This window comes from Coffea arabica, chromosome 2e, assembly GCF_036785885.1.
Source record: "Coffea arabica cultivar ET-39 chromosome 2e, Coffea Arabica ET-39 HiFi, whole genome shotgun sequence".
NCBI lineage: Eukaryota > Viridiplantae > Streptophyta > Magnoliopsida > Gentianales > Rubiaceae > Coffea > Coffea arabica.
In genome coordinates this window covers 76741952-76768207 of record NC_092313.1, presented here as the reverse complement: position 1 = coordinate 76768207, position 26256 = coordinate 76741952, and the positions used below count along the sequence as shown (strand labels likewise).

General features: G+C 37.8%; 2 protein-coding genes and 1 long non-coding RNA gene across 12 annotated transcripts; 1 reads left to right on the top strand and 2 right to left on the bottom strand.

Annotated features, from left to right (window-relative positions):
* Positions 1-828: 828 nt before the first annotated feature.
* Positions 829-9827, bottom strand: LOC113733363 (CBL-interacting serine/threonine-protein kinase 9). 4 transcript variants are annotated; one of them, XM_027259727.2, is made up of 14 exons: positions 8864-9827; positions 8104-8166; positions 7634-7705; positions 7379-7486; positions 7182-7262; positions 5331-5384; positions 5131-5256; positions 4960-5049; positions 4614-4736; positions 4288-4395; positions 3770-3886; positions 3540-3596; positions 1536-1610; positions 829-1433 (listed from the first exon to the last, which is right to left on the bottom strand). In XM_027259727.2, exons 1-14 carry the CDS (start codon positions 9083-9085, stop codon positions 1359-1361), a joined length of 1371 nt encoding a protein of 456 aa, XP_027115528.1. In that variant the 5' UTR covers positions 9086-9827; the 3' UTR covers positions 829-1358. The 4 variants fall into 4 exon arrangements, with proteins under 4 accessions (XP_027115528.1, XP_071937416.1, XP_027115529.1 ...); XM_072081315.1 differs by having other exon boundaries at positions 8104-8193; positions 8864-9001; XM_027259728.2 differs by lacking the exon at positions 7634-7705.
* Positions 9828-18126: 8299 nt separating this feature from the next.
* On the top strand, positions 18127-20054 carry LOC113733367 (uncharacterized). The gene is made up of 2 exons (XR_003459004.2): positions 18127-19117; positions 19207-20054. It is a non-coding gene; the product is annotated as an uncharacterized lncRNA (long non-coding RNA).
* LOC113733364 (probable protein S-acyltransferase 12) lies at positions 19448-26256 on the bottom strand. Of its 7 annotated transcripts, XM_072081308.1 has the most exons (9): positions 25910-26256; positions 24752-24995; positions 23889-23980; positions 22689-22815; positions 22506-22591; positions 21850-21915; positions 21421-21528; positions 19787-19852; positions 19572-19718 (listed from the first exon to the last, which is right to left on the bottom strand). In XM_072081308.1, the coding sequence occupies exons 1-9, from the start codon at positions 26102-26104 to the stop codon at positions 19572-19574; spliced, it is 1131 nt and encodes a 376-aa protein (XP_071937409.1). In that variant the 5' UTR covers positions 26105-26256. The 7 variants fall into 7 exon arrangements, with proteins under 7 accessions (XP_071937408.1, XP_071937409.1, XP_071937410.1 ...); XM_072081307.1 differs by having other exon boundaries at positions 19448-19852; XM_072081309.1 differs by lacking the exons at positions 19572-19718; positions 19787-19852 and adding an exon at positions 19867-20223.

Here is a 26256-nt window from a genome sequence, read left to right as displayed (position 1 = left end):
AAAAAATTTTGTGAAAGAGGATGAGTGATGTGGAAGGTTGGATTTGGTTTTCAAAAAGTAGTACAGTCGTGTTAGACTGTAAAAAAGTGGCGAGAAAGCAAACATGAAAAAGAAATCTTATTAATGGGAAATGGGGAGTCTTTGTTTGAGTGCAGGTCACCGGCTACAACTACAGCAGGGAGTGTTGTTGTAGGCGGCGGGGGATAACTTGTCGCCGATAATCTAAAATGGGTGGCTGGATGGCAATATGGCATGCTGCTTGGAGAATATCAGAGAGAGACGTGGAGCAAGGAGAAATTGTGGATTCGTTGAACCAAATTATATACAGTATTAAAAAAAACGAGGGAAGAGTGCGTGGGCATCCTATTCTTTCTTAACTAATACACTATACTAGTAGGTGACTACTACTACTGCTTAGTGCTTGCTTACTTTTAAGCAACTCATCAAAACTCAAAATCAGCCAAAGTTGGTTCGAGTTTTACTGTTTGGGACACCGGCCAACAACATTAACGGAGGGGAGGGGAGGGGACACCTGAAATGAAAGGCACAAAAGTTAATAAATACTCTGATACTGATAACATTGGTGGGTGGTTCGGAGTTGGGGCAGTTTCAAGACTATTGATTTGTTAATTATTAATTAATGTACGAGGAGGATTGGAGAGAGGGTCTTGTCTTGTCAGTTGTCATTGCGTCTCTCGTCTCGTCTGGACGGACACCTGTGCTGTATCTTTCGTCCATAACAACAACACGAGCATATGATATGCTGATGATTGTTATAAAAAATTTAACACAAACCAATAATTATTGACATCCACCCAATAATGCCACTATCATCAAGTTGGAACTTCTTAGATTCAAATTTATCGGACTTTTTTTTTTTTTTTTTCCTTCAAAAAATTATTCACAACTTCTAACTACTACTAAAAATACATCTCCAAATGGTGCCTTACTGGCAATGGTGGTGTGCCTTTGGCCTCTAGGATCTTCTTCTATTGATTCACCATTTGGAGATGTATGCATCCGAAGACCCACAATTTTCCTTCCTTCCTTCCACTTTCTTTATAGGCAAATTAATCCGTAGCCAATACAGTGAAAGGACTGGAAATTCAGAAGAAGAAGAAAAAAAAAAAAAACTAATACTAGTACTATCTCATGTCATAATCACAACCTGACTTGACCATCCTAGAGTTTCTACTGCTTACTATGCATAATTTGAGAAGTCAATTCCTGAGAATCAATTAACCGAATTGGCAACGCGAGCTTTTCAATAAGAGACCAGAAAGATAAAAGAAAAAAATGACCACCGAACATATTGTTGTTACTCCCAGCGGTGTCAGGTGTGCTGCTTTGCAGAGGAATCACCTTGTCTCGTCGGATTGTTGCTCACTCGTCCAAACAATATCCTTCAATCCCGAAGAGAAGGTTTTGTAGAACTGCCATTTAAATGCCAATTGCTAAAGTGTCAAATGAGTTCGTTCTGCCAAATCGACTCATAAAATACACACACATTTCAACAAACTAAAGCTTTGACGTGCCTTGTGAAACTCTAGAGTGTCACCGCCTGTTTTGCGGAGCTCCACCATATGCAAGGAGGGAGCAACCTCAAAAACCTTCAGTTGAAAGCAGCAGAGTTAGCTCTAGGTACAATATCGTACTGAAAGCAGGAGAAAGAAAAATATGTCCCAAGGACAAAACAGAAACGATATGGACTAAGCAATATACAAATAGTCCACACAATAGCCAAATTAAATCAAATTTCTCATTGCATGCCTGAATATAACCTTGGAAACTTTCTTCATTATTAATCTGACTACCAAAGGACCTTCTCAAAGACCAAGAGTAAGATGCTTTGTAACTCATATGCAAGGTATGGATTATCAGGTGAGATGTTATGGAATTTCTGGGCCTTTGTACGGAGGGGTTAACCTTTACGTATCAATGGTATCAGAGCCAGACAAATAACCCCAACGTCCCAGGTTCGAGTCTCGCAGGACTCTGACTAGGAGGGGGAGCCCTGAATTACCAGGCCAACGGGGACGTCGGCCTCTAAGGAGGGGTGCTTGTTATGGAATTTCTGGACCTTGTATGGAGGGGTTAACCTTTACGTATCATGAGATGCGACTATAGAACAGCTACATCAGCCCTCAAGCTGTATAAGAATGTCCAAGAATACACTTTTCCCACTATAGAACAGCTACATCAGCCCTCAAGCTGTATAAGAATGTCCAAGAATACACTTTTCCCATTAAACTAGGACGTAGCTAGTAGCAGCTTAGGATGTTTGACGAGAAATAACATTTTAATCAGCATCATAATGGCCCCAAGACTTCCAAATTTTCTGCCTGTACCAACACCAAATCCTCCCTGCGGACAAAAACACATTTATCCTTTTTCCACAAGTGGCCTCCTCAGAAAATGCAAGTGAAGAAACATGTCAAATCTGACATCCCGTTCCAGATTGACAATAAAGAATGCTTGATTTTATTGATGGTGGAGATCCAGAAGTCTACTTCCCTAAGTTTTTCCCAACAAAATTAATAAAGAAAAAGAAAGAAGAAAAACAAAATTGAAGCATAGAAGTCAAACTGACTCTCTAAAAGATGAAGGGCACCTCAAAGGCAAAGCACTTAATCCATGCGCACCAAAGATCCCATAGAGAAGTCCATATCAAACAAAAGAAAAGGCTCAAGATGGTGAAGAAAAAAATTCCACTATAATTGACTAATGGCCCGAGAGAGATGCAGTAACAAAACCATATAAAAGAAAATTCATGCTTTATATCCTGCAATGGATAACTAAAGAAAAGCAACAAAGGGTGAAAACAAAAGGAGAACTAAGGGACAAACTATCTGGAAATATATCAAGCAAAATACAAACTGAGTATATTAAAGATCAGATCATCAAATCTTATCTTGCACCAAAGTAACAAGTGTGTCTCTTTGTACAAGCAAAAACCGAGTCCATCTAACCGCTAAACACTAACAAGAAATAACAAGAACATGAATTAAGCTACACAAATATTACATACGCCATAATGCAACTGTAATGCATGTCAGAGAGCAAAAAGCAATGAATTATTTGTTAGTCATCAAAAGGAAAACCCTCAGTACAAACAAGTTGCGTCAGAGAGAAATTCTTATTTGTGAACCAATCTAAAGAAAAATCCTGCATTGGGCAAGCTTTTATGTACCAGCTGAACGAAATGCCTCTTTGGGACATATGAGTACCTGCATAGACTGTGTTTGCTAGGTAGTAACCAAATTCACGGAATTGGAATTTTCCAAACCAATCTTGCAAGCTAAGAGTTCATGGGTCAAACTATTCAAAGTGGGTCAATGGCTTCCTGAGGTAAGTTATGGGCTCGAGGAAGGTAGTAGAATAACAGAATAATAATTTTGGACAACTTTGTCATGCATAAGAAATAACAAGGGAAGAAGAGGGACAAGGAAAAAAGAAAAGGGCTAATTCCTGGGTTGCTAGCAGGAGCAATAAATGAAAAATTGCAAGTTTTCCAGTAAGAAAAGAACTAAGGTCATTACCTCTGTTGCTACTGCAAGATGGCCCTTCCTACCTGTCTTGTCACCTTGTAACTTCATCTGAAATATAGCAAAATGAAAATATCAGAAGACATGACAACAGGTGATTCCTTGAGCATAAATGACAAATTAATCCCCATTAATTTTTGAAGGATGTTAAAAAGAAGTCAAAGCCAGCATCAAACAAACAATAAACATTTGAACATTAAGTGGATAAGAAATGACAACTATACCTTATAGTTTTTCTTGTGAACATTGAAACCAAGTGGTTTTGCAGTTTGCTCAATTCTAGATATAATCTCATTTGCAGGAGACTTGGAAGTGAATCGTGTTTCCCTTTTCACAAGACCCTGTACAGTGAAATATCCAAAGAAAGCGAAAGTTGTAAGCACAAATTAATTGCATTTGCTCTATGGAGAAACTGAAAGCACACGTTGATTGACAGGATAAACAAACTAGAATTCGATATGTGCTACGATTGGCATTTGGCTGGCTTAAAATAATAGCTAACAAATAATATACAGCTTTTAAGACACATTGGAACTATATAAACTTAAGAACTTAGTTAAGTAAGAAAATGCTTATGAAACCGATTTAAATTTCCATTATTCACAAGTTTTCTGGCAATGGAACAAAATTCTATTCCTCTAGAGTTTAGCTGCTTTCTTAGCACGAATAATATAAACATTTCCAATCAAACCAAGGATGATGGGCATGGAAGACACAGAGAGAATAATTTGTGACAACATACCATCTGCTTTTCGAATAAATTGTCCAGACTGAAACCTTGTGACCTTGAAATAAGCTCAAAGGCATTCATGGATACAGGTTTCTCTTTCCTCTCTGTAACAAGATGTTCCTGCCACAAAAAATGCAAGTACAATTTGATTTCAAAATCATTTTAAAAGGATTTTCTTCCTTTAGAACTTGGTAGCCCAACAAAAGAACAGATCAGCTAGCATTATCAGCAGTAGAATATCCCTCAGAACCAGGTCAAGCCTTTTTACAAATAGAGACAAACATCACCTTGGCCATTTGAAATGCTTTCTAAGGTGCATAAAAGATTAAATGAGTTACCTCGGAGTCATTAAAAACTGCATCTATGTCATCAAGGCTTACATCCTCTTCCTGCTCGAATTGCGGTGGCTTGTAACCTTTCTTGAACCAATCGTTTTCCAAGATTTCTGGAATTGTGATTCTCTGCCAAGGAAAAGCAATGTCATATGTACAACGACCAGGCCTGTTGAGAATAAGTCCTTTCTCCCTTGGTTCTCTTACTTCGCGTATTTTCAAATTTTCAATTTCTAATATTAGTATTGTATATTTAGGAGCAAAAGAAAAACCTTGTGGACAGCAATATTCTCCAGTCCCACCTCTCCGAAAAAAATAGAAGAAGAAAATATTACTGAAGATATGAACTCACAGTGAGTGGATTGGGATCAAGAATGCGTTTTATCAGCTTCTTTGAACTGGACGAAAACCACGTCGGAAAGCAGAAATCAGCCTTTTGAATCTGGAAAATTAATTTGTCAACAGAAAACATTCATATCACTGTGGAGGACTCCAAAATGGGAATCAAATTGTTAAAGCTTACCCTCCTGTACAAAGCCACAAGGTTTTGCTCATCAAAAGGCAAGTATCCAGCCATTAGGACAAATAAAATGACCCCACAGGACCACACATCGGAAGATGTACCATCATAGCCTTTGTCAGTAAGAACCTGAGACGAAGCTCCATCTCAAACTCAAGATTTTTGTTTCACAAGTTTTGAATTTTAAAAGCTGTGGCTTATACCTCAGGAGCAACATAATTCGGTGTGCCACAAGCAGTGTGAAGCAACCCATCCGCCTACAAAAATAGAAAATAAAAAATAAAATAAACAATATATTCACGTACCTCTCTTCAGCACAGAATGTGCAGTATGTTACCTCCTTATTTAGTCATGATGCAACTTATTTGTGTCCAATTTTAGAACTTGAAACATCAAATCTACATGTAATACACCCAAGGTAGAGTAGCAAACTCAAACTTACTTTTGCTTAAATAATGCAACTGCATCCATATCTGCTCCAATGCTTGGAAAATCTAAATGCATACAGAGTCCAAGAAGTATGAGCTTCTTGGCCTTTATTAACATTTATTGTCACGCTCACCAAACAATTGATGGTCCAAAAACCAAATATGTAGGAGCTGACAAATCAAATACACCAGATTTAAAGTCTTAGAGTATCCCAGGAAATGTATGTATCTGGTCGTTCCTCAAAAGCTTGAAGCAATCAACTTCACCACATTCTGCTTTGTTGTCTTGGTTTTCTTATATTGATACATACAACTAGTCCAGGTTGTCTGGACAATCAGAATTTATAAACTTTTCAGACTAAGTATTCGTTTTTAGTTAGCTTTAACCGGGTCATTACTCATAAGACAATTACAGGGGAAAGGGGCAGGAAATGACAATATGGGAAATTAGAACTTTTGAGCTTGACTATGTAGGATTTAAGCAAGGATGAAGTTGTTATCTAATTTTTTAAACCATTATGGATCCTTAAGGTTAGGCTAATGCCCGAACGCCCACCACTCAAATCTCTAAAGATCTTACACTACTCTTCAAAGTAAAATCCTTTCTAGATCTGCTTATGGATATACCTGCCAAAAGTGTGAAACACACCCTCCGCTCCATCAAAAGAAATAATAGTATCATATAACAAAAATACCTTTAAAATAAGCATATGCTTTTGCTACGTATGTGTCTTATCAGTTTCCAGTTATGGTCAATTATTTACTAAAAGGCGTTTCAGCACCTGAAAGTAAAATTCATCAATCATTTCTTCGCTCTAATTCTCCGGACTGTTTCTTTTTCTTTCTTTTTGGCATGTTAATCTTACCTTTATCGTATTCAATGTCGATTAAATAAATTGTGAAAAGCTGAAGGTGCTAAAGTGTTATTTGCAGTGAATTCTAGCATAATTAATAGTCAATTCTCATGTGTTACTTAATAGAATGTAGAATATTATTTACATACAAGATAATTATGAGCATGGGGGGAAGGGTTGCACTAGGTGGTAAGGTGGAAGGGATTATAAGTAGGAGATCCTAGGTTCAAAACTTCCCCTTTAACCAAAAAAAATAAAATTACGAGCATAAATATACACAAATAGATTTTTTTTTTTTAAAATAAAGGTTACAACAGTCCTCCATAAACATATTTTATATGCTCAACCTATGGGTTGAGCCCCCAATATGGAAGTCTTGAATCCATCAATGGATGCCAGTGAAGCTCGGAAATGTTGTTTTTCCCAGAAAACCGAATCATGAATGCATTGCAATATTAACTTTTCATGAAAATAGTAGTTGCCATAGGAATAAATTCACCAATCAAAAAGGGAAAATTACATATCCTGAAATTGATAAATAAATTTTGTTAGCAACCGGATGCCTTAACATTCTAGTAGTACTCAACAAAGAAAAGCCCCTCCGACCATATAGAAGGAGTTTTTGTTCGTAATGTTCTTTATTATCTTAGGTTAAAGTGCAATGCTGTTTCAAAAGATCGGCTAGAAACAGACAAAAGATCAACTAGTAAACCACCAACGCATAATGACAATGTCTCTCTAGTTCATTCCTCCCAAGATCCAATAAACTTACCCGGACTTGCTTGGAAAATGCACTTAATCCGAAGTCGGAAACTTTAAGTGAACCACATGAATCTAGTAGTAGATTTTCAGGCTGCAGTAGATTAAGGCAGAAGAGAATATTAGTGGACATAAAGCCTAACGCACCAAGATTGTAATTCTTGAAGATAAATCCATCCAATGCATAAAGCATATAAATTTTCACTAAACCTTCAAGTCTCGATGGTACACCCCTCTACTGTGGCAGTAATCCACAGCATTTATAAGCTGCTGAAAATACCGTCTGGCTTCATCTTCTTTAAGTCTCCCGTATTTTGCCTGGAAAGAAAAGTCAATGCAAATTACTAAACTGATCTCAGCTATTGCACCACGAAGCTGTCTCGGGCTGATATGGATCAAAGTACATTTATTTGTCTTGAAAGAGAGATTGAGCTGCTAAAGCAAGGTTAAAGAACAGATGTTTACTATTTTATCAAAAAGCTCGCCTCCATCAACATACTCAAGAACGATATAGATCTTCGTTTTGCTTGCCATAACCTAAGTGGAAAAACAAAAATACAAAAAGAAATAAATTGAATTACTAACCTTGTGCTATTTATAAAGAAGGATATTATAAACTAATCTGTACTAGACAAAGTCCATGAGGTATGAAATTCTTCTGGATGGCATATGCGTAGGTTTTGTCAGGTGCGCATGTCTCCTGAGTATGTTTTCAATGAAATGGAATTGATACATTTTTGCATCATGAAAAAAGAGATTAAGCTGTTAATGAAGTGAACAAAGTGCTTTGGTGTCCACATACGTACTCTCACAATGGTCTAATACACAAAACAACAGAAGTTGAGGAAATGAGAAGAGAGTACAGAGTAGTATATAATGAAAGCGCAATGGGGATTTGCATTGGTTGAGGAGTAGGTGGCATCAAGAGCAGTTACCTCAATGAGACTGACAACATTTGGATGTTTGATCAACTTCATGGTGGATATTTCTCTTTTGATCTACAAAGACGGGCAATACAAAAGCACCTTTTATGAATAATAAAGAGATACATAAGCGTTTTTCTTTTTGGATATTATTATTATAATTGTCTTAAACACCACGATTAGCGAGGTCAGGAAACATAAGGACTTGTAATTTGATATAAATATATCATATTATGCATGTAAGACACAAAGACATTGAGTAAAATTGTCGGGGAGTAAAGCAAAGAGAAGTGCAGAGCAGTCTGTCTCCAGTGCCTCTCTCGGTAATACTACTATTATACTAAGGAGGGCACCTTAACATACGGTGTGATGTCGTGTAAACAGATTGGCAAGAAATTAAGAAGAAAAACCAGATGAGGAATGATAAAAGGAAGTAGTAAGGGTGATGAATAAGGTGGAAGAAGCGCATATGGGCTGTTTGCATACAAAACAAATATAGGGAAAACCAATACCAGTAATTAACAGAGGAAAATAAACAATAATAATAATAAAACAAAAGAATGTTGGTTTTTGAGTGTGTGTGGGGTTGCGTGGGTGGTTGGGGGGATGTGCCGTGGGTGGTGCAGGTGCAGCAGAAACATAAAGAGGATAATGCATGTAAAAGAATGAATAGGTGGGCTAGGATAGGATGGGAAGGGATTGGATTTAAATAGAATGGGGGTAAAGTGGGGCCCCGGGAGGGGAGGGGGGGAGTTGACGAATGAGGAGGTACCTGTTCGACCATCTTGTGGCGGAGGACGCGTTCGCGGTCGATGATTTTGATGGCAACGGTGTCACCGGTCTGAAGGTTCTTAGCGCACTTGACCTTGGCGAAGCTGCCTTCCCCGAGCGTCTTCCCGAGCTCGTACTTGCCTACCCGCGTCCGTATCGCTGCTAATCCTAATCCCGGCTGCTGTTGCATGGCCGCTGAGGAGGACGACGACGAATGATTCATCTTCTGTCTAAAATCCTACCTCCGACCGACGGGTATAAGATACGGGTAGTACTAACTAGTCCGGACGACGGACCAATGATAGATTGAGCATGCACCCCACACCCACCATCCGCAACGTCTTAGCGCAGCGGCAGCGCGGTACAAAATTCAACGTCGTCGGTGTCAAGTTTCAAAATGATATCATCGTTTCGTTGCTTCTAATATTATTGTACCTTCTGACTTTTTTATTTTGAAAAAAAAAAAAAGAGTTAAAGACGGATAAGAAATGGTTGATATATGGTAATCAGGGTAAAGGGGGGGAGATGATAGATGTATAGAGGTAGTGAGCAAAGGATTCAATGGTTAAGTTAATCCATGGAACTATGGCAGGAAGATACTCAGGAAACAGACAGACAAACTAAAAACAAAGGATTTCTCCATCAATTCAAAAATTGGTGATACTCCATTGCTGCCTGGGGAATATATACTGGTACGTCCGTCCCCCAACCAATCCGAGTAGGGTGAGATCCTTTATTTGATGACAGGGGAATGGATTTGATTGGTGATGAAGAAGAAGAAGAAGAAGATAGGGGAATGGATTTGATTGATTATTGATGATTGATGATTGATGAATCCGTCGGGAATGCGAGGTCTAATCCTCTCTATCCATTCATTGCAAGCCGCGGAATAGACGCGGGGCTGGGCGGGAGTATTGGATTGTTACGGGATATGGCCAGATGATGCAGACGGGATATGGCCAGATGAGTTTGTTTCTATGTTATATTATTATCATCTTCTTACTCTTTTTCATTGTTACCCCTTTTTTCAGGATTAATTGCGCTCTGCGCCCCTCTACTATCTCTAAATTAGACTTTATACCCTAAGCTTTTAATTTCTATAATTAATACCTTCAAATTTTAAGATATATTCCGACAAACTGAATCATATTGCATGTATCCCTCTAGCATTGACAAATGACTTATTCAACCTCATTGATTCATATATGATGTAATAAACCCAATAACAAAATGATAATCAAGCCAATAAAGAAAGTTGGACGGTCTCTCCTATCTTCGTAAACCAAAAATTGCAACTACCCCTAGGGCCTAAAGAAGATAGCAGCAACATCAACACTACTTTACCAGGCAGAGATTATTATTAAGAGTGACAACTAGCAATTGAGCAAGGAAGGTCAAGCAAGGTATTGTAATACTTTTTTTTAGGTGACAGAGGAGATGGGCTTCATAAGGGTGGCAAGAGGTGGAAGAGAAAAAGAAGGTTTTTAGGGGCAAAGGTTGTTTAGAAGGCAAAGGATTGCAATCTTGGAGAACAAAGGAGAAGGACGAGGGGAAGGGGGAGATCATGGAGTTGGAGATTTGTTGTTGTTTTTTTTTTTTTTTGTTATCTATTTGTTTGAGGGATGAAACAAAAAAAAAAAAGTAAAAATAAAAAGGTGCAAAGGGTGGTGTTTTTGCGGTGGTAGTGTTAGGGTAGCTATCGAAGGTATGAGATATGACTATCAGGTACTTCTCAATCTAACATTTTTTATGATAATCTTTTAGGTATAAATTTGTATTTGAAAAATTTTTATTTTAAGGAAGACGCATTTTTTAATTTGTGGTGATAGTGACAGAAGTGGTGGCGATGGTGGTGATATGGCGGTTGGTGGTAAGTTTTGCTTTGGGATTTTTTTAATCATCTTTTTCTGATGATTTTAGGTAATGATTTATGTTTTGAAAGCCTTTTTATTATAAAAAAAATTAGTGGGTCTTACATGATAAAAACGAATTTATTGATTTTTTTTCAGCCATTAATGTTACAGGTTATGATTCTAACATTGATGAAAATATGATGATGAATCGCAAGAGAAGAAGAAAATAGAAGAAGGATTTCATGGAATTCACCTCTAGTGGTCTTTGTAGGTGCATCTAGAAGTTCACTGAAAATTAAGGGGTATACTGGTCACATGGCTCTCCATGTTTTGAGCTTGATTCAAAATGGTGTAAAAAATTCAAAGTTGAACATGTTAATTGTGAAAATTAAAAGTTTATGGTGTATGGTCGAATTCGGGAATATTTGAGAGATGCAAACTGCATTTAACCCTTTTCTTGTGTTAGGAAAAATGCACCCTACTCCTCTTTTGATTAGAATTAGGTACGTAATTCCATTATACTTTTCAAATCTATATTAACCTTTTTCTTCCACTCTCAACTTTTACCCACAAGTATTTGTAGGTTTGAATTTGTTTAATTACCACGCCACATGGAGGTATGGTGTATGTAGGACTCAAGGCAAGTACAGTTGGAATTTAGGTACAGTTATTACCCGGTTATTATACTTTATACATAATATGGTGTGCTTTTTGTAGTCACAGAATTTATTGTGCATACAAATTCAATACAAAATTTATTATATATACCTACTCAATACATACAATCGTGTATGTTAATTTACATTACTTTATGGATGAAGAACAATAACTATATTTAATCGTATCTATTTCAATCATACTTGTCTCGATTCCGTGTATATTACAATCCTCTTTTCTTTTCAATGTACTGTAACATGAAAAAAAACATAATTTTATATACTTGATACTTGTTTTATGCGACAATTGGACTCGCAAATTCATCATATTGCCTTTCGAATCTTTCCTTAATTCTTTATGAAAATTTCTTTTTCGAGTTTCTCAATCAACCAAAAGGTTGAATTGCTCCACTATCTCTTGTCCGTTTAAATTTATACTTTGCTTTTTTTTTTTTGGTTGAGGAGAGGGATGGGTTCAATGTGACGATCCCACCTCCCCCTAAGGCAAATCAAAGGGCTCATCGGACCGCCTGCCCAACTCTCGCCAGGACTCACTATAGTGGATCACAAGTGAATCGAAATTCAAAATATACATGAGATATTCCATCCGGTCACACTAATAAGTTAATACAAGTGCTTCCTTTGCCTCGAACTCTGTAGAGAGGAAATAAATATTTTGGGGTGAGCTAGAAACTCAGCGAGTGTCCAGTAAAAATCAATAATCAAATAAGTTTCGCAATAGTGCATTTAGATGATGTCATGAATCAGTGATCAAATGTAAGTTTATTGCTCTTGTGAGCTAGTGAAATCATTGTACTTAAATATCCAACACTCAAATAAATCAAGTAATAGTCAAGTAATACAATGGAGCCATCGGTGCTCCAACATTCAAGGCAAGTCAAGTGTCATTAAGGTGGAGACGTTGGTGTGCTTTCCAAGCACTCATTTGAGCCAAATCATTGCATGACACACACGCAAGCACACATGATATGCAGTCGAGTAAACAGTGCAAGAAATAGTTCGAAAAGTAACTTTGGAAACATTTTTGGAATCACTCACCAATTACAGCTCATGATTCTCGTCCATCATAGATAGTTTCCTTGCTCAAATCCAAGCCCTAGATCACAAATGTCATATCAAGCAAAGGAAATTCTAAAATCATCAAGTTACTCTCACCTTGTGGTATTTTAATCACAACTGAAGCTACACTTATCGGATTGAGATGAATCTTAAGGCGTTTCGAATCTAAGACATAGGCCTATATTTATTATGAAGACCTCGAAAGCCAAATCATGCATTTTCATGGTCAAAAATTAAAATCTCAGAGAAAACAGAAAGCTGTCGGTTAAACAGGGCATTTGGGCAGTTAGGGGTATTTTAGTCATTTCACAAGTTACAGTGCTCTGATTGAATTGAAATTTTCTAGATAGAAATCTAACTCAAATCCCTACAACTTTCATGTTTTGAGCAAGAACTGATTTGACCTTTATCATGGATGAATATGCAGTTTAAGTGGTGAGTGTAAATCTGGAATAAAGCTGGCAGCAAAGAAATAATTGGAAAACAAGAGATGTCTTCAACAAAACTTAACTTCCATGGCTCAAATCCAACATACAATCATATAAACTCAAGTATCTTCAAAGATTAGTGGGTTACTAGTACTTTTATCTCATTTTTCCATCAAAACCTAAGAGGAAAGCCACCAAGAAGCTCAAGAAAGTTCTTCCTCCAAGACTGCTCTCCAAGCTTGATTCAAGCATTTATGGAGCAAACATGTTTCCTCTCTTATTTGAGCAAAAAATTATGGCTGAAAAATGAAGCTTTTCCTCCCTCTTCTCTCTCAAAATGTCGTCCATGATGCTTACAAGAAGAAGAAATGATGAAAACAAAAGCTTTGGTCAAGATAAGAAGAAGAAATCATGGTCTTGGTCAAAGGTCCAACTTCCAACGATTTCGCAACAAATGGCACCTTAGGGTTTATACTCATCTCTTTGTCTTCCAAAACTAATCTATCTAGTTAACCTCTAATTATCTCTTAGTACCTTGTAAAATAATATCCCTTTATGCAAAACTCCAATTAGTCGTCAAAATTTTAACGCACTTACCGCACTAGCGGTCCTACGTCCATAATACACTTCAAACTTAACATGTACTAATTTATACCAAGAAAATGATTTAAAAGCTTGACTAGCTTATAAAAATATCTAGAAAATTAAGGTAATAAAGTAATATAAAGAAAATGCATGAGAAGAAATAGAATAGATATAAAATAAGGAAAAAAAAAAAATTTTGGGCACCACATTCAACATTTGCAAAATACACTTATTGCAATCCCAAATTAGCTGACTCCTTGAGATATTTAAAATATATCCATGAATCAAATAGGTGGTGATATTGATTGATGACCAACCTATTACCAATAGATTTTCTCTAGATTTTCATCGTAATCATCTAATAAGGTAAATGAACCTTTATAATCACTAGTGCACACTCAATATCTGTGTAACTAATAAAATAGTATTTGTAAAATTTAATTTTTTTCTCAATTTAGAGAATATTGAAGAACATTTAAGGAGGGAGATAGATTGGATGATATAGAGGGAGAAAGTGTAAATGAGAGGTTCAGGATTCGAGATCTCCTACTTACACTAATCGAAAAAAAAACTAAGAAATTGCAAGTGTAGTAAGAACTTTAAAGGGCAAAGAGAATTGGAAATTTTTGAATATTATAGAGTTGCGTATAATATGTTAGTTAGAGAAGTTTAAATGGTGTAGATTTTTGATTAATTTACAGCTTTGCATATAACAACCATATTTTTTTTTTTAATTTGAAAGTATTTGGACTATTTTACCACATTCAGTAAGGGTATAAAAGGAAATATATAAAGCGATCACTTGTGTTAACACCACACATTAATTTCATGCTTTAATATATTCTATAGATAATTGACAACACATGACACTTTGATATTGTTTATTTTCAAAAAATACATAATAGTATAATTTATTTTTGAGAGAGAAATTCATATACTTACTACTTAACAAAGCAAAAGAGTGGGTTTGCTGATGACTTGTTCTTGTTGCCGGGGCATCTGAAAAATCCTTTAGAGCGATTAGCAAAGCTCTACAAGAATTTTAGTAACATGTCGGGATTTGAGCCAAATTTTCAAAAAAAATTCTCAGTATTTGTAGCAGATGTCAATGATCATTTGGCTGAACAGTTATGTAGTCTAGTACCAATGTCATGAGGAGAACTCCCCGTAAAAGAATATTTGGGATTGCCTACGATAACAACTAGGCTTACTCACAAGGATTATCAAAACTATTTTTGACAAAATCCAGAAGAAGGTGCGAAATTGGGCAGCAAAAAAGTAAGCTATGGAGGTCGAATAAAACTCATAAAAACGATTCTTGATGGAATCCATGCCTTCTTCTGGTTGAGTGCCTTCACACTCCCCAAGTCTATTGTTACAACAATTAAAAGCATCTTGGTCTCTTTTCTATGGGCAAGAGACATTAGAAGTCGATACAATGCTAAGGTCAGCTGGAATGAGGTATGTGCTCCAAAATCTGAAGGAAGTCTGGGATTATATGATTTGCATATCTAGAGTAAATGTCTTATAATAAAGTTGACATGGAATATTTGTTGCAAAAAAGATAGCTTATGGGTGCATGAGGTGTTATTAAGAAATTCTTCATTTTGAGGTCAAAAGTTCCTTCTGATGCCTCTTGGGTCTGGAGAAAAGTTCTGGCCCTAAGATCTTCTGCTCAGCCTTATATCCAAACAGTCATAGGAGATGGACGAGCGACAAATTTCTGGTTTGAGTCATGGCATCCAATTGGCCCTTTATTCAAGAAGTTTTCGAGAAATCTACTATACTGCTTCGGTTGCAATATGCAGGATTCAGTAGCTAAATGTATTTCAAATAATCAATAGAAGTGGCCCTTGGGAAGGAAATTCACTAAAGAGGTAAAACAACTTTTGGATGCAACTCCTTAAGAATTTGTTCCTCTATCTCGACAGTCGGATCATGTTCGGTGGACAGCTATAGTGCCTCAGGAGCTTTTTTTGGTGAAAACAGCAATGGAGAAATTGAGGGAGCAAGGGCCAAGAGCTTTTTTTTGCAGCTGAAGAAAGCATTGATCACCTGTTTTTTATGTGCAAAACTTCATCCATGATTTGGGGAAAAGCTCAGAGAATGTGTTTGACATTTAGAGGGATTGGTGCACTGGAGGAGGAGCTTCCGTGGGTATCTAAACATTGGACTGGTGAGACTTTTGTGCAGCAGTTCAAAAAGCTTGTTTTTTCTATGGTGATTTATGATATTTGAAGGGCACGTAATGCTGCTATATTCAGGGGAGTAATTTTTGAAACTAGTTCTAGGAGTATGATCTTCGCATTTGTGAAATGCGAGTTCAAAGACTTCGCATTTCACAAATGCGAGGTCAGTGTTTCACCAAAAAAGAGAAAGCTTTTGGGAAAAAGTAAAAAAAACAGCAACAAAGCTCACATTTGGCAAATGCGAACTTACCAAGCTCGCATTCGCCAGATGCGAGCTCAGGTATCTCGCATTTCTCGAATGCGAGGTACTGAATCTGAAATGTCCCCAAAAGCAGTGATTCAATTTAACCTCTGCTTGAACCACTTGCTTTGTCAGAACATCCGCTGATGAATCCTTCTCTTCTCAACTTTTCTTCTTTGGCCTTTCTACAAAAAATGACCCAAGAATTCACTTCAAACGCTATACAAACACCAATCAATGTAGAGAGACCTAAACAGTAGGCATTCAAATCTGTCTCCTAATCGGCAGAAATTGGAGCTCACTCTCTCTTCTCTTTTGCTGAGCTAGACAACAGAGTTGCAGCTTCCAGGATCGGCAGACGGAATCCCTCACATCTTTCTCGTCGGAAGTTCCCCACCATTGTAGAGCTTCAACCCCTGTTTGGAACCCGTTTCTGCCAAGCTAGCCAGCTGCGCCTCTCTCCCCCCTTCCCAATTTGCCACTTTTACTACCTCAACAGGACTTCCCAACCAATTTTGTGTCCCATTTGCGCTGCACATTTTCTTTTCACTTGGCAATGGCTTTCAAATTCGTGGCTATGCTCTATTGCTCAGAAACAGCATAAAAGATATGGCTATGCTCTGTGTCTTTTCACTAACCTCGCATCTCAGTGATCTCACATTTAAGAGATGCGAGGTAACTGACCTCGCATAAATGCGAATGGTTTTTTTTTTTTTTTTTTGGATTTTGTTGGTTGAAAATTCAAGGAGACTTTGCATTTGCTGAATGCGAAGACCCCTTAAACGGAATCTCATACTCAAAATGTCCCCTTTGTAGAATTTTTTAAAAATTCATCATAATTTTAGAAATTTCTCCATGGAAGCTATGGTAGAAGAGATTAGGCATGTGGCTCTTGCATGGGGACAGATCCCAAAGTCTCATGAAAGCTGGAAATTGGCTTTGGAATGGAGTATTCCCGTTCACAGTGTTTAGTCAGTGTAATGGTCCGATATAGGCTCCTGTGGTAGTTGGTTTAACATGTAAAATGAGATATTCTATCTCGTATATAAATATACCTGTCCCTTATCAATAAAAGTTACAGTTTTGCCTCAGAAAAAAATTGTGTACGAAAATTATTTAGGGTAGGACCGCTTGTAAATCATGTGATATATTCTGCAGCCATTTTGTTTAATGATGTGTGTATATATGTATACAGTATGTATCTCTAATCAATATTTTGCCTACATTTCTGCATGGAAAATTTTTATCTTTTGCAAATAGAATATTACTAGCTCCACCTGTTACCTTGTGACATCGAATAGAAGAATCTTGGCCTTATTTGACAAGCAAGTTTTTGGCGAAGTTTGTCTACTACAAGTTTTTTAACAATTGTAACTATAGTAATCTCAAAAAATTTCTCAAAATTTTTAAATTATACACTTCAAAATATTTAAAAATTTACACTCTTCAAAATTTTTTTCTACAACTTCTACAATATGTTACAGTAAAGTTTTAAATAAATAGCTAAAAAATCCACTTACCAAACGGGGCCTTATTTATAGGAATGTCAATTGGTCCGGTAATTTGGTTAGCTCAAACTTGCCCCATTTGATACAAGAATTAACGGACTACATATTTTTACAAATAGGCCACGCTGGGTATCCGCCTAAAATCTAGGCCCAAGCTTAAAATGGACAAACTTGGGCAAGTCTAGGAATGGCTACGATGGTCTTCATTGACCAGTTTCGATGGAGTTTCAACTCACATCGAGTCCCCTCCCCCTTCCCTTCTAGAATAGGCTAGTTTAGATTATAGGAATTCTATCGTATCGATAAAAAAAAAAAAAGGAATGGCTACGGGCACCTCCCACCCCGTTGCCCAAACATTCCCCTGACCCCGCACCTGCCCGGTTCTCCCCATCTGTTAATAGAAATTTGCCTTGTAACAAATTTCAGTCAAATTCCAGCCAACAATTAAGTATCTTAAATATCAACAAATCATCAAATCATTGTAAATATATAATTCACTGTAATTTTTTCACAATACTTATAACATAAAAACAAACAAATAAATATTATTTGGATACAATCTAACGTAACGAGACAAATACAACTCAAATAGTTAACTTAAGGAAAGGAAATATTACTGGGTAGAGACTAGACCACCCATCCATCCATCCCTCCCTCCCTCCTCCAGATAAACAAATGATGAATTCTTCCCCAGATATCTCCATCACACTCAAAATAACAACTGTCTACGTAGCTTATTAGTATTTACTTACTAGTGGTGGTAGTAGTTCCCAAAAAGCTGAGACGTAACGGAGGAAGTGATCATCATGATGAGACTAATTTTTTTCTCTTTATATATATATATACACACACACACATACATATATGTATGTATGGATATACGCACATCAAGTGTCAGTACTTAACAACAACTTCGACAAAAAGGCACGTTTGAGCCCAGTCGAGCAGGGTGATCGAGGAGTATGGTTTGGTGCTAATCTACTATTTACTACGAGTACTTAGGATGTGGCTACGAATTGATGATGCATGTACATAAAGAAGATGATCCATCAAGGAGTTCTCGTGGAATTCCTTAAATTGGCTGCGGGTGCGTCCTGCAGTCCATCATCAATATTATGCATATAGTCTACTAGGCTGTAACTGGGCGAAGCAGCAAGAAACCTTCCCCGGCTGTTTCAGCTGGATGTAGTGCGTGTCCCAAAGTAATTGGATGGATTCTTGAGCCTTCTAACCCCAGCCCAGCTGCTTCCACTCTTTGCTCACCCAAGTCCTCCCTTTTAGCCTACGCTTAAAAAGTCAAGTTGCTCAAAGAAGTCTAGTTAAAAAGTTGTAATAGTAGTTTTTAGTTTACTAGATTGCCAGCCAGCCAATTCAATCACTTCCAGATACACGGAATATCATCCATCTTCTCTCCCTCTCTTATATATTCAACGCCTTGCACTACCATATCATGCCTTCTTTTCTACTGCTTAATATTACTCCGTCAATCATCGATTCATCGTCACCGGAGCGGTGTTATCCAGAGTTCAGTCTCACCAAACCTTGTATTATCTCTCTCTCTCTCTCTCTCTTTTTCTTGTTTTCGTAGTACCAGTCTTACCTGTTGTTGTTAACTTGTTATAGAATAGAAATTTGGGATGTAGTCAAATAATAGAGCGTCTCAGAGTTTTAAGGCGGGGTTTCCGAAGCCACATCCGCATAATATAGACAGATACGTAGGTTTTTTTTTTTTTTTTTTTTGGCTTTTGGGGTGGTTTTTATCCAAATTTTGTTATTGAGCGCTAGCTACCATCTTTTTCCTCAGGATGGAATCATCATCATACAAGGAAGGCAGAGATGCAGCAGAGTATAAGAGAAGATTCCCGAGGAGAGTACTGGGGACGTGGATATCTTGCCTGGCTTCATTTTCAGTAAGCATGGTAGGCGGGCTAATGTTGACCCATTGGGAGCTCAGGCATCATCGCACCAACAGTCAACTATGGATGGTGCCCTTCGGCCTCATTTTGTTGGTCACTCCCGCAATTGTTTGGTTGTCAATTTTCATCTCACATATATTCAGCTCCAATGAAGGTGAAGAAGATCATAAAGATGGTGGCGACCTGCACCCAGCAGTTGACACCACGGTCGTTATATCCTCTGATGATCCCGACAGATGATGCATAAAATTCATCAATCGGATTTTGATTTCGGCGGTGAGTCCCACCTTCTCTTCCCCCCATCACCATCCATCCATCTTCCCCACACCCTCTGTCCCCCAGCAAGAGAGAGAGAGAGAGAGAGAGAGTGCATATCATCAGAGGATGGGTTGGTCTTGTTCTGTGGAATTGTTTAATGAGTTTGTTGCTAGTTGCTGCTACCCAAGAAAAAAAAGGGGGGGATAATACCTGAAGTTCGTTGGTTGTCATGCGATGCGGATTATGGCTGATTGCTGGAATGATAAGTAATACGTACTACAAACAAAACAGCAGCCAACAGGAAAAGAATCCTCTTAGATACAGATAAACTCCAACATGCTCCATGAAAATTGCTACTAGCATCTATCGTTCTAACAAATCAAGATTACTCAGGGAGCAGCGGCATTTTTATTGACGAGAAGTAACTGAGTTGAATATTCGAATATTCAATAAGAAGTTGTAGCTTGTTCAAGTTCAACTGCTTCTGTTTCTGTCCCGGACGCAGACTGTTGAGCATTTTTACAACGATTTGCCTTTCTCCACCACCCGAAGGTGGGCAGCCCGCTCTCCTCCTCCTGCACTTGCAATCCAATAAAATAAGCAACTCCTGAGTAGTGATTAACGCGGGTCGGAAGGCAGGCATCTTCCTGTGCAGTGCGGTCGAATATTCAGTTGGTACTGTTTGTTTATAAGTACTGACTGGTAGCATCATTTTGGCATAGTACTATTACAATTATTTACCAACTGGGGGCGTAGGTTTACAGAGTAGGAGGAGTATATTAAGTAGTAGAAGCCTGGAATGGACGTGGCCTTCACCAGGGAGACAGTAGTACCACCCAAGTTTCAATATGTCAACTCAAACTTCCTTCTCTAAAACCAAGCTTCCTTCTTAGTCAGTCGACAGAAAGATCTACTAGGAGAGTAAGAACCAAAAAGGAAAGATATTGTAGAGGCCGGATGCAATTAAAATATTCCATTCCTCTGCTCCTGTTTCATAATCATACAGCCTTCAAGAAAACAACACCCCAGACGTTAACACCACATAGCGAACCCACCAACACTCACTACACCCAACCCCCCCCCCCCCCCAACACCAGGAAAAAAAAAGAAAAAAGAAAAAAGAGAGATAGGAAGAATATAAGCTCAACCTCGTACTCGTAGTGGCTTGTATAAGACAGACAGACAGACCGATTTAATAGGATAACAACCTTAGCGCCATGAAGAAGACTACACTGTTAGCAGTGGGTCAACCATACACCCAAAAACTCCATAAATGGGGGAGAGAATGATACCCGCAAGTAAAAATACATCCTGTATTCTAGTGATTGAATAGGTAAGAGTGGTTGCACTTTTCCTTCATCCTTCATCAACGCAAGAAATACAGCAAAGAACGCCACCATGCCCGCCTTTTTTAAAAAAAAAAAATGTGTTCTACGCAAACATCCGCAATAAAGCTCAATGCAAGACACAATATTCACCAGCAAATTTAATTCTGCCTAGTCCCCCAGCGTTGAGGATGAGTAGCAATCCCCTTGCTAGTTGCTCCTATTTCATAATGGTGTTCCTCAAAGTGGCTATTCATTGCACTCTACGTCTTATCTTAAAGCAAATATCCAAATAAAACCCACTATCACAATTCTCCAAATGCAAGCTATTCTAAAGTAACAGGTATATTTCAGCTGCCCAAATATGGTTTAAAAAGAACATACATATTCTAAATGATTTGTAATGTACGGAACAAATGCTATGACCAGATATTACAGCCCCCCCCCCCCCCTTCTCCCCAAAAACAAAAACAAAAAAAAAAATCATACATTGTGGAACAGAGAAAGAGCTCATTCTACCGTATCTGAATGAATTGGGAAGTCTAGACCATGAAGTGCAGGAATATTCTTCAAGTCCTCTTCGGAAAATAATGGGAAGAACCAGAACATCTTTTTAGTACCAAAAACCTTCAGAACAATTTGGGGCGGGGGCAAAAGAAAAATAATGTCAGAAATGCATGCACGTCTTCCCCAATCTAAACTAAAAAGACTACATAGCACATTGTATTTGAAAAATCATGTAGTCAGAATTGAAAAAGTACTAGGAATATTCCCTACTGATAATAGCTGAAAATATTGTTCTCATTGAGGCCAAGTACCCAATAAAACCCCAAGAGTATTCTCAAAAGAACCACTCTTACCATGATTTGCAACAGTAGTTCTGATACATAATCCTACACAATCGCTTTACTTTAAGTAAAATAAAACAGTAAAAACATAAAGTTTTACCTGTTCAAAGTTCCTTTTGCGGCCTAGATCATACTTCCAGTGTACAGCTTTTTTCTTCTCATAAACCTGAAGCAGAGGGCAGAGTAAGATTATCAAGAAAATCCAGTGTGAAAGACAACTTGCAAAGCTTTAATTAGTGGTTGCAAAGTCTTGGATTTTCATGCTCATTGATTGAAATCTTTGGTTTGCAGCACCCCAAGTTAACTTAACCGATATCCTTTGATCCATATTGGAATTTATTGGCTCGATTGATCACGAACTTCATTAATTATCCTACTGATCTTCTCCCAAAAGTATACTATCAGCATGTGAAGAAACCAATGGTACCTCATCCAGTATATGTTTGGTCAATGTATCCATGATATACACAAAAAGAAAGGACTTAAAACTGATTCAGGGGACACGACATCACTGTATGACTCTGCAAGTGGGGATTGCATACGATATCAACTAAAGTAACTTTTATCTTCGATTTACATTAGGAGAGCTCAAATCCAGAATCAAAACATGCTTCCAGCTAAAACATATCTTTTCAAAACTACGGGTACCTCCAAACATGCTTTCTCTCTCATCATGTCCAGTAGTTTACCACTTCTAAGACAATTGGAACAACGATGTGAAGCCAAGAAGAATTGAAGATTTATATGATTTATTACCTCCACTGAAGTGGTGTTGCTCAAGAGAAGGGATGTGTGCATAATAACGAAACAAAGAAGACTCAGTGCAAAAGCTAAGTTCAAAACTGCATCAAGGCACAAAATCTGTAAGAAAGAGGAATCCATGAGAATGAATTAAATGCTTGATGGAAATGCTGATGACCTGTGGGAGAAAAAACATACCAAAGGCCAAAAAGGTGACAGCAAGATTGCCAGGTGATAGAGAATGCTTCTTCGTTTGTTCAAAAAAATTCACGAAACTTGGCAGCAGCACAACAGTATTCAACGTTGTTTCTAGAAAAGCATAGAACTGAAAAAAAAAAATGCCCTGCATATTAGTCCAGAATTGAGCAAAGAAACACAAAGCAATTCAAGAAATATGTGCAGCTTGGTCAAGAAGATTTACAAGAAGAGGGGGACCACCAAAATATATAAATATACATACATACATATGTGTGTGCTTGTATGTATGTATGCGTGTGTGTGCACGCATATATAAACCTACCATCATTGTGACATCTGCGAACCACAAGGTGCTATCATGTCAAAAAAACCTACTTGATATGGACTCGTGTGATCTTGGAAGCTCAGTTTTGTGGATCATCTAGCGAAAATGAGCTTAATAGTTTGACCTGGCTGACCATAATCCAACGTCCTCCAGATGCCCTTGGACATATCTTGACCAAAAAGAAAAGAAGAGGAAGAAGAAGCACTGGCTTTCTGAGGCCAAAAAGTGGTTATCTAAATAGGAAACAGACAAAAAGCTTTTCTGGAGACTAAAGGTTTTATACTGTGTCATTTGTAGGACTCAATATTGGTGCAGGAAAATATTGTTCCTACTAGTTTGAAATCTTTTAACCATGTGCAGTTCTACTTCCTAGCAAATTGACTGTTCGGAGAATTACTACCAGTGTTTCAGAGGGTCAACTCTCAAAGCAAAGGAAACAATCTAACTGGACGAGTACAATGAAATAGCTTTTAACTTTTCATGAGATCAGATTATTGGTTTCTTAAAAAGATCCACTTAACTAAGGTGCCAGTATTGTCTGTACAAGGAACGCAAAAGATTACATTCAAATAATCTTTTTATTATTGGAAAAATGACTAGAAAACAAACAGAATATGCACCTCCAGGGACAGAATAAAGTAAAGCACTAACATGAAGTCTAACCAACATCTGTTATAGATCTTCCGTGATATAGGCCAATATCAGTACTTTATCGTGCCCATCCACCCCAGCCAAAGGTCCTTTGTCTATTTCTAAAGTTTTAATAACCTCGTCCAAGAGACATATAGGATCAATAAAAAGCAGTAAAAACTCATGCAAAGAGAATGCATAACTATTGTGATATTTTGATACAAGGGAAAGAATATCAAAATCACCACAAAGAGGAGGAAGAACTTGTGGTTCCTTGCCCCAACACAATTGACAACCCATATGCAGTGGTGATCCATCTTAAGGACGCATCTTTGGCCTGCAAATGCAATTAGTAGTTTTAACCTAAACACAAGAGAGCCAACATTTAAAGGCATGTGCCCTGAAGAAATATCCAAGCCACAAAAAAGTATATAACTCAAATGATATATGAACCAGGATAATGCAGTTATGCAAAGCTGACAGCTATGTTCATGTTACTTTGTTCTCCCCCCCCCCCCCCCCCCCAAAAACCCCTTTTTTCCCATAAATGGAGAAAATAATACAACGGACACATATCAAGATCAACCAAAATTTGGAGGATCAGCAAAGTATGAGAAACAGAAATGTCAAAAAATCCTAGCATTTTATAAATGGGTTACCCTCAGACAATTGGGTGCTGCTTTTGACACAAGTAGCAGCATCAGCAAGGTTGGCAGAAAAATCAACATCATAAATACCCTAACCCTTGAGGAGAAATGAAAAGAAGGGAGAAAACAGAGCTCCAGAATGAAAGGAGAAAAGTGGATAGCTGCTAACAAACATTATTCAAATGAGTAGTAACACTAACAGCGGGAAAAGACATAACCATGCCGAATAATCCACAGAGATACCAAGACCAGTGGAGATATAAACCATTCCTCTCAAAGATAATTAGATGTTTATTCTTTACGGTGTTGAAAAAAGGACTAAAAATGAGATATAAACTATTCCACGGCTAAGAGAAATTTTGGCAGGGAAAAACAGTAAGGGAACTGAAGCTCCATTAACAGTTATTTACCTACTCCCATTGCTAAGATAAAGAAGAAAATGAAGAGAAGCTTAAGCTTACAAATGGAGCAATGATGACATCGAGGTGGCTTGCCATTTTGGCATTGACTGCAGTAGCGTATGGCTGGTCTAATCTCTGTCCCGTCTGACAATGCAGAGGCTGAAGTTTGAGGTCCTAAATTGTGAGAAATTGAGGTGGGGTTACCCTCTTCTAAATCCTCTTCTGATACTAATTGCCAGTTATCAGGTACAGAACCAGGGTCCCGAAAGACTACCATCATATAGCTCCACGTTAACAAAATAAGCTGCAAAATGGAAGGCAAATTTAAATGACCTAGCGGCCACAAGGAGTGCTATTCAACCAAATTCGAAACAACGCATGGCCACTGGCAAAGTTTTCAAACAGCAAATCCCTTCAAACCTTATGAATTTACCTCTTGCCAGGATTTCTTTTAGATCAGAGTTTTGCAAGTAAAATTCGCATCTAAAAGTAACCTAAACATCCTTATCCAACTTTTGCCACCTATCAGAACATTCAGGCTAAAAAGCAACATAAAAAAAAGCCAAAAATACTCGTTAATACTGCCTACATCAAAGTACTAGTCCCTCGCAGATTTCGAAAAAGCCTAATTCTCGTAAGTGTACGTTCTTTATTCTAGAAATAAAATGGTAAGACAGAAGTAAGAAATTATCTTTCTTCATTCTTAGGTTAAATTAGTTTGAACGATAGGGCAGCCGGGTCAGCAGTCAAGTACACCGTCTTTTTCTCCCAACAGATTGAGCCATCTTTATCAATGAACTTTTGTTGAACAGAGAAGTAAGGCAAATCGCTTGGAGCTAGACACTGAAGTAATTAAAATAACATGTCCTCACTCGAAGCAAATACTAGTATAAGTAGAAAAATTAGAGGAAAAAACAAAGAAATAAATCCCAGCTCACAGTGACTGACCACCCCCCCCCCCACCAAAAAAAGGGAAAAAAGGATCTTTATAACTAAAAGACTAAAGGGCGCCATCAAAAATCAAGTATTTGGAGCTAAGAATTTTCCAGGATTGAATAGGCATACATACAAATAGTCTCACAAGTCACACCTAGAGCTAAAGCAGAGCACCCCCAAAAAAAAAAGTGTAAAATAATAGTAGACTAGTGATGATTTTTGAAACAAAAGCAAATAAAAGGAAGAGGGAGATAAAATTAATATTGTGGGAGAAGAGGTTACCAGATAATGGAAGAGGATGACGATAAAGAAGGAAAAGAAAGAGTTGAAGCCACCACGGAGAAGATGGGGAGCCCAGATGAGGATAACGACGGCGTAGTAGGAGAGGGCAATGATGGAAAGCACCAAGAATATCATGAAATAGCCCAGCACTTTGAGCCCTGAGCATAGCCTAAAGGGGTTTATTACAACATCCATTCCTCTGCCGATCAACAATCACTCTACTACTGCTTTTTCCGGTTGTTCCGATGGGATCGGTGTTTGGTTTTGGGGCCAACAAAAACATGTACTCCAGAATTGGCTAATATTGTGGACTGGTAGTACGTGCACTTTTTTGGAGGAGTTTTGCT

Coding starts and splice junctions, on each gene's coding strand:
- LOC113733363 (XM_027259727.2), bottom strand. CDS start 9,085: ATGAATCATTCGTCGTCGTCCTCCTCAGCGGCCATGCAACAGCAGCCG. Junction 8,167..8,863: donor GCCACAAGATGGTCGAACAG/GTACCTCCTCAT, acceptor CCGTCTTTGTAG/ATCAAAAGAGAAATATCCAC. Junction 5,385..7,181: donor CATTTTCCAAGCAAGTCCGG/GTAAGTTTATTG, acceptor CTATTTTTGTAG/GCGGATGGGTTGCTTCACAC.
- LOC113733364 (XM_072081307.1), bottom strand. CDS start 26,104: ATGGATGTTGTAATAAACCCCTTTAGGCTATGCTCAGGGCTCAAAGTG. Junction 22,816..23,888: donor AGTTCTTCCTCCTCTTTGTG/GTGATTTTGATA, acceptor TTTTTTTTTCAG/TTCTATGCTTTTCTAGAAAC. Junction 19,853..21,420: donor TCCCAATTCATTCAGATACG/GTAGAATGAGCT, acceptor TTTTGTTTGTAG/TACGTATTACTTATCATTCC.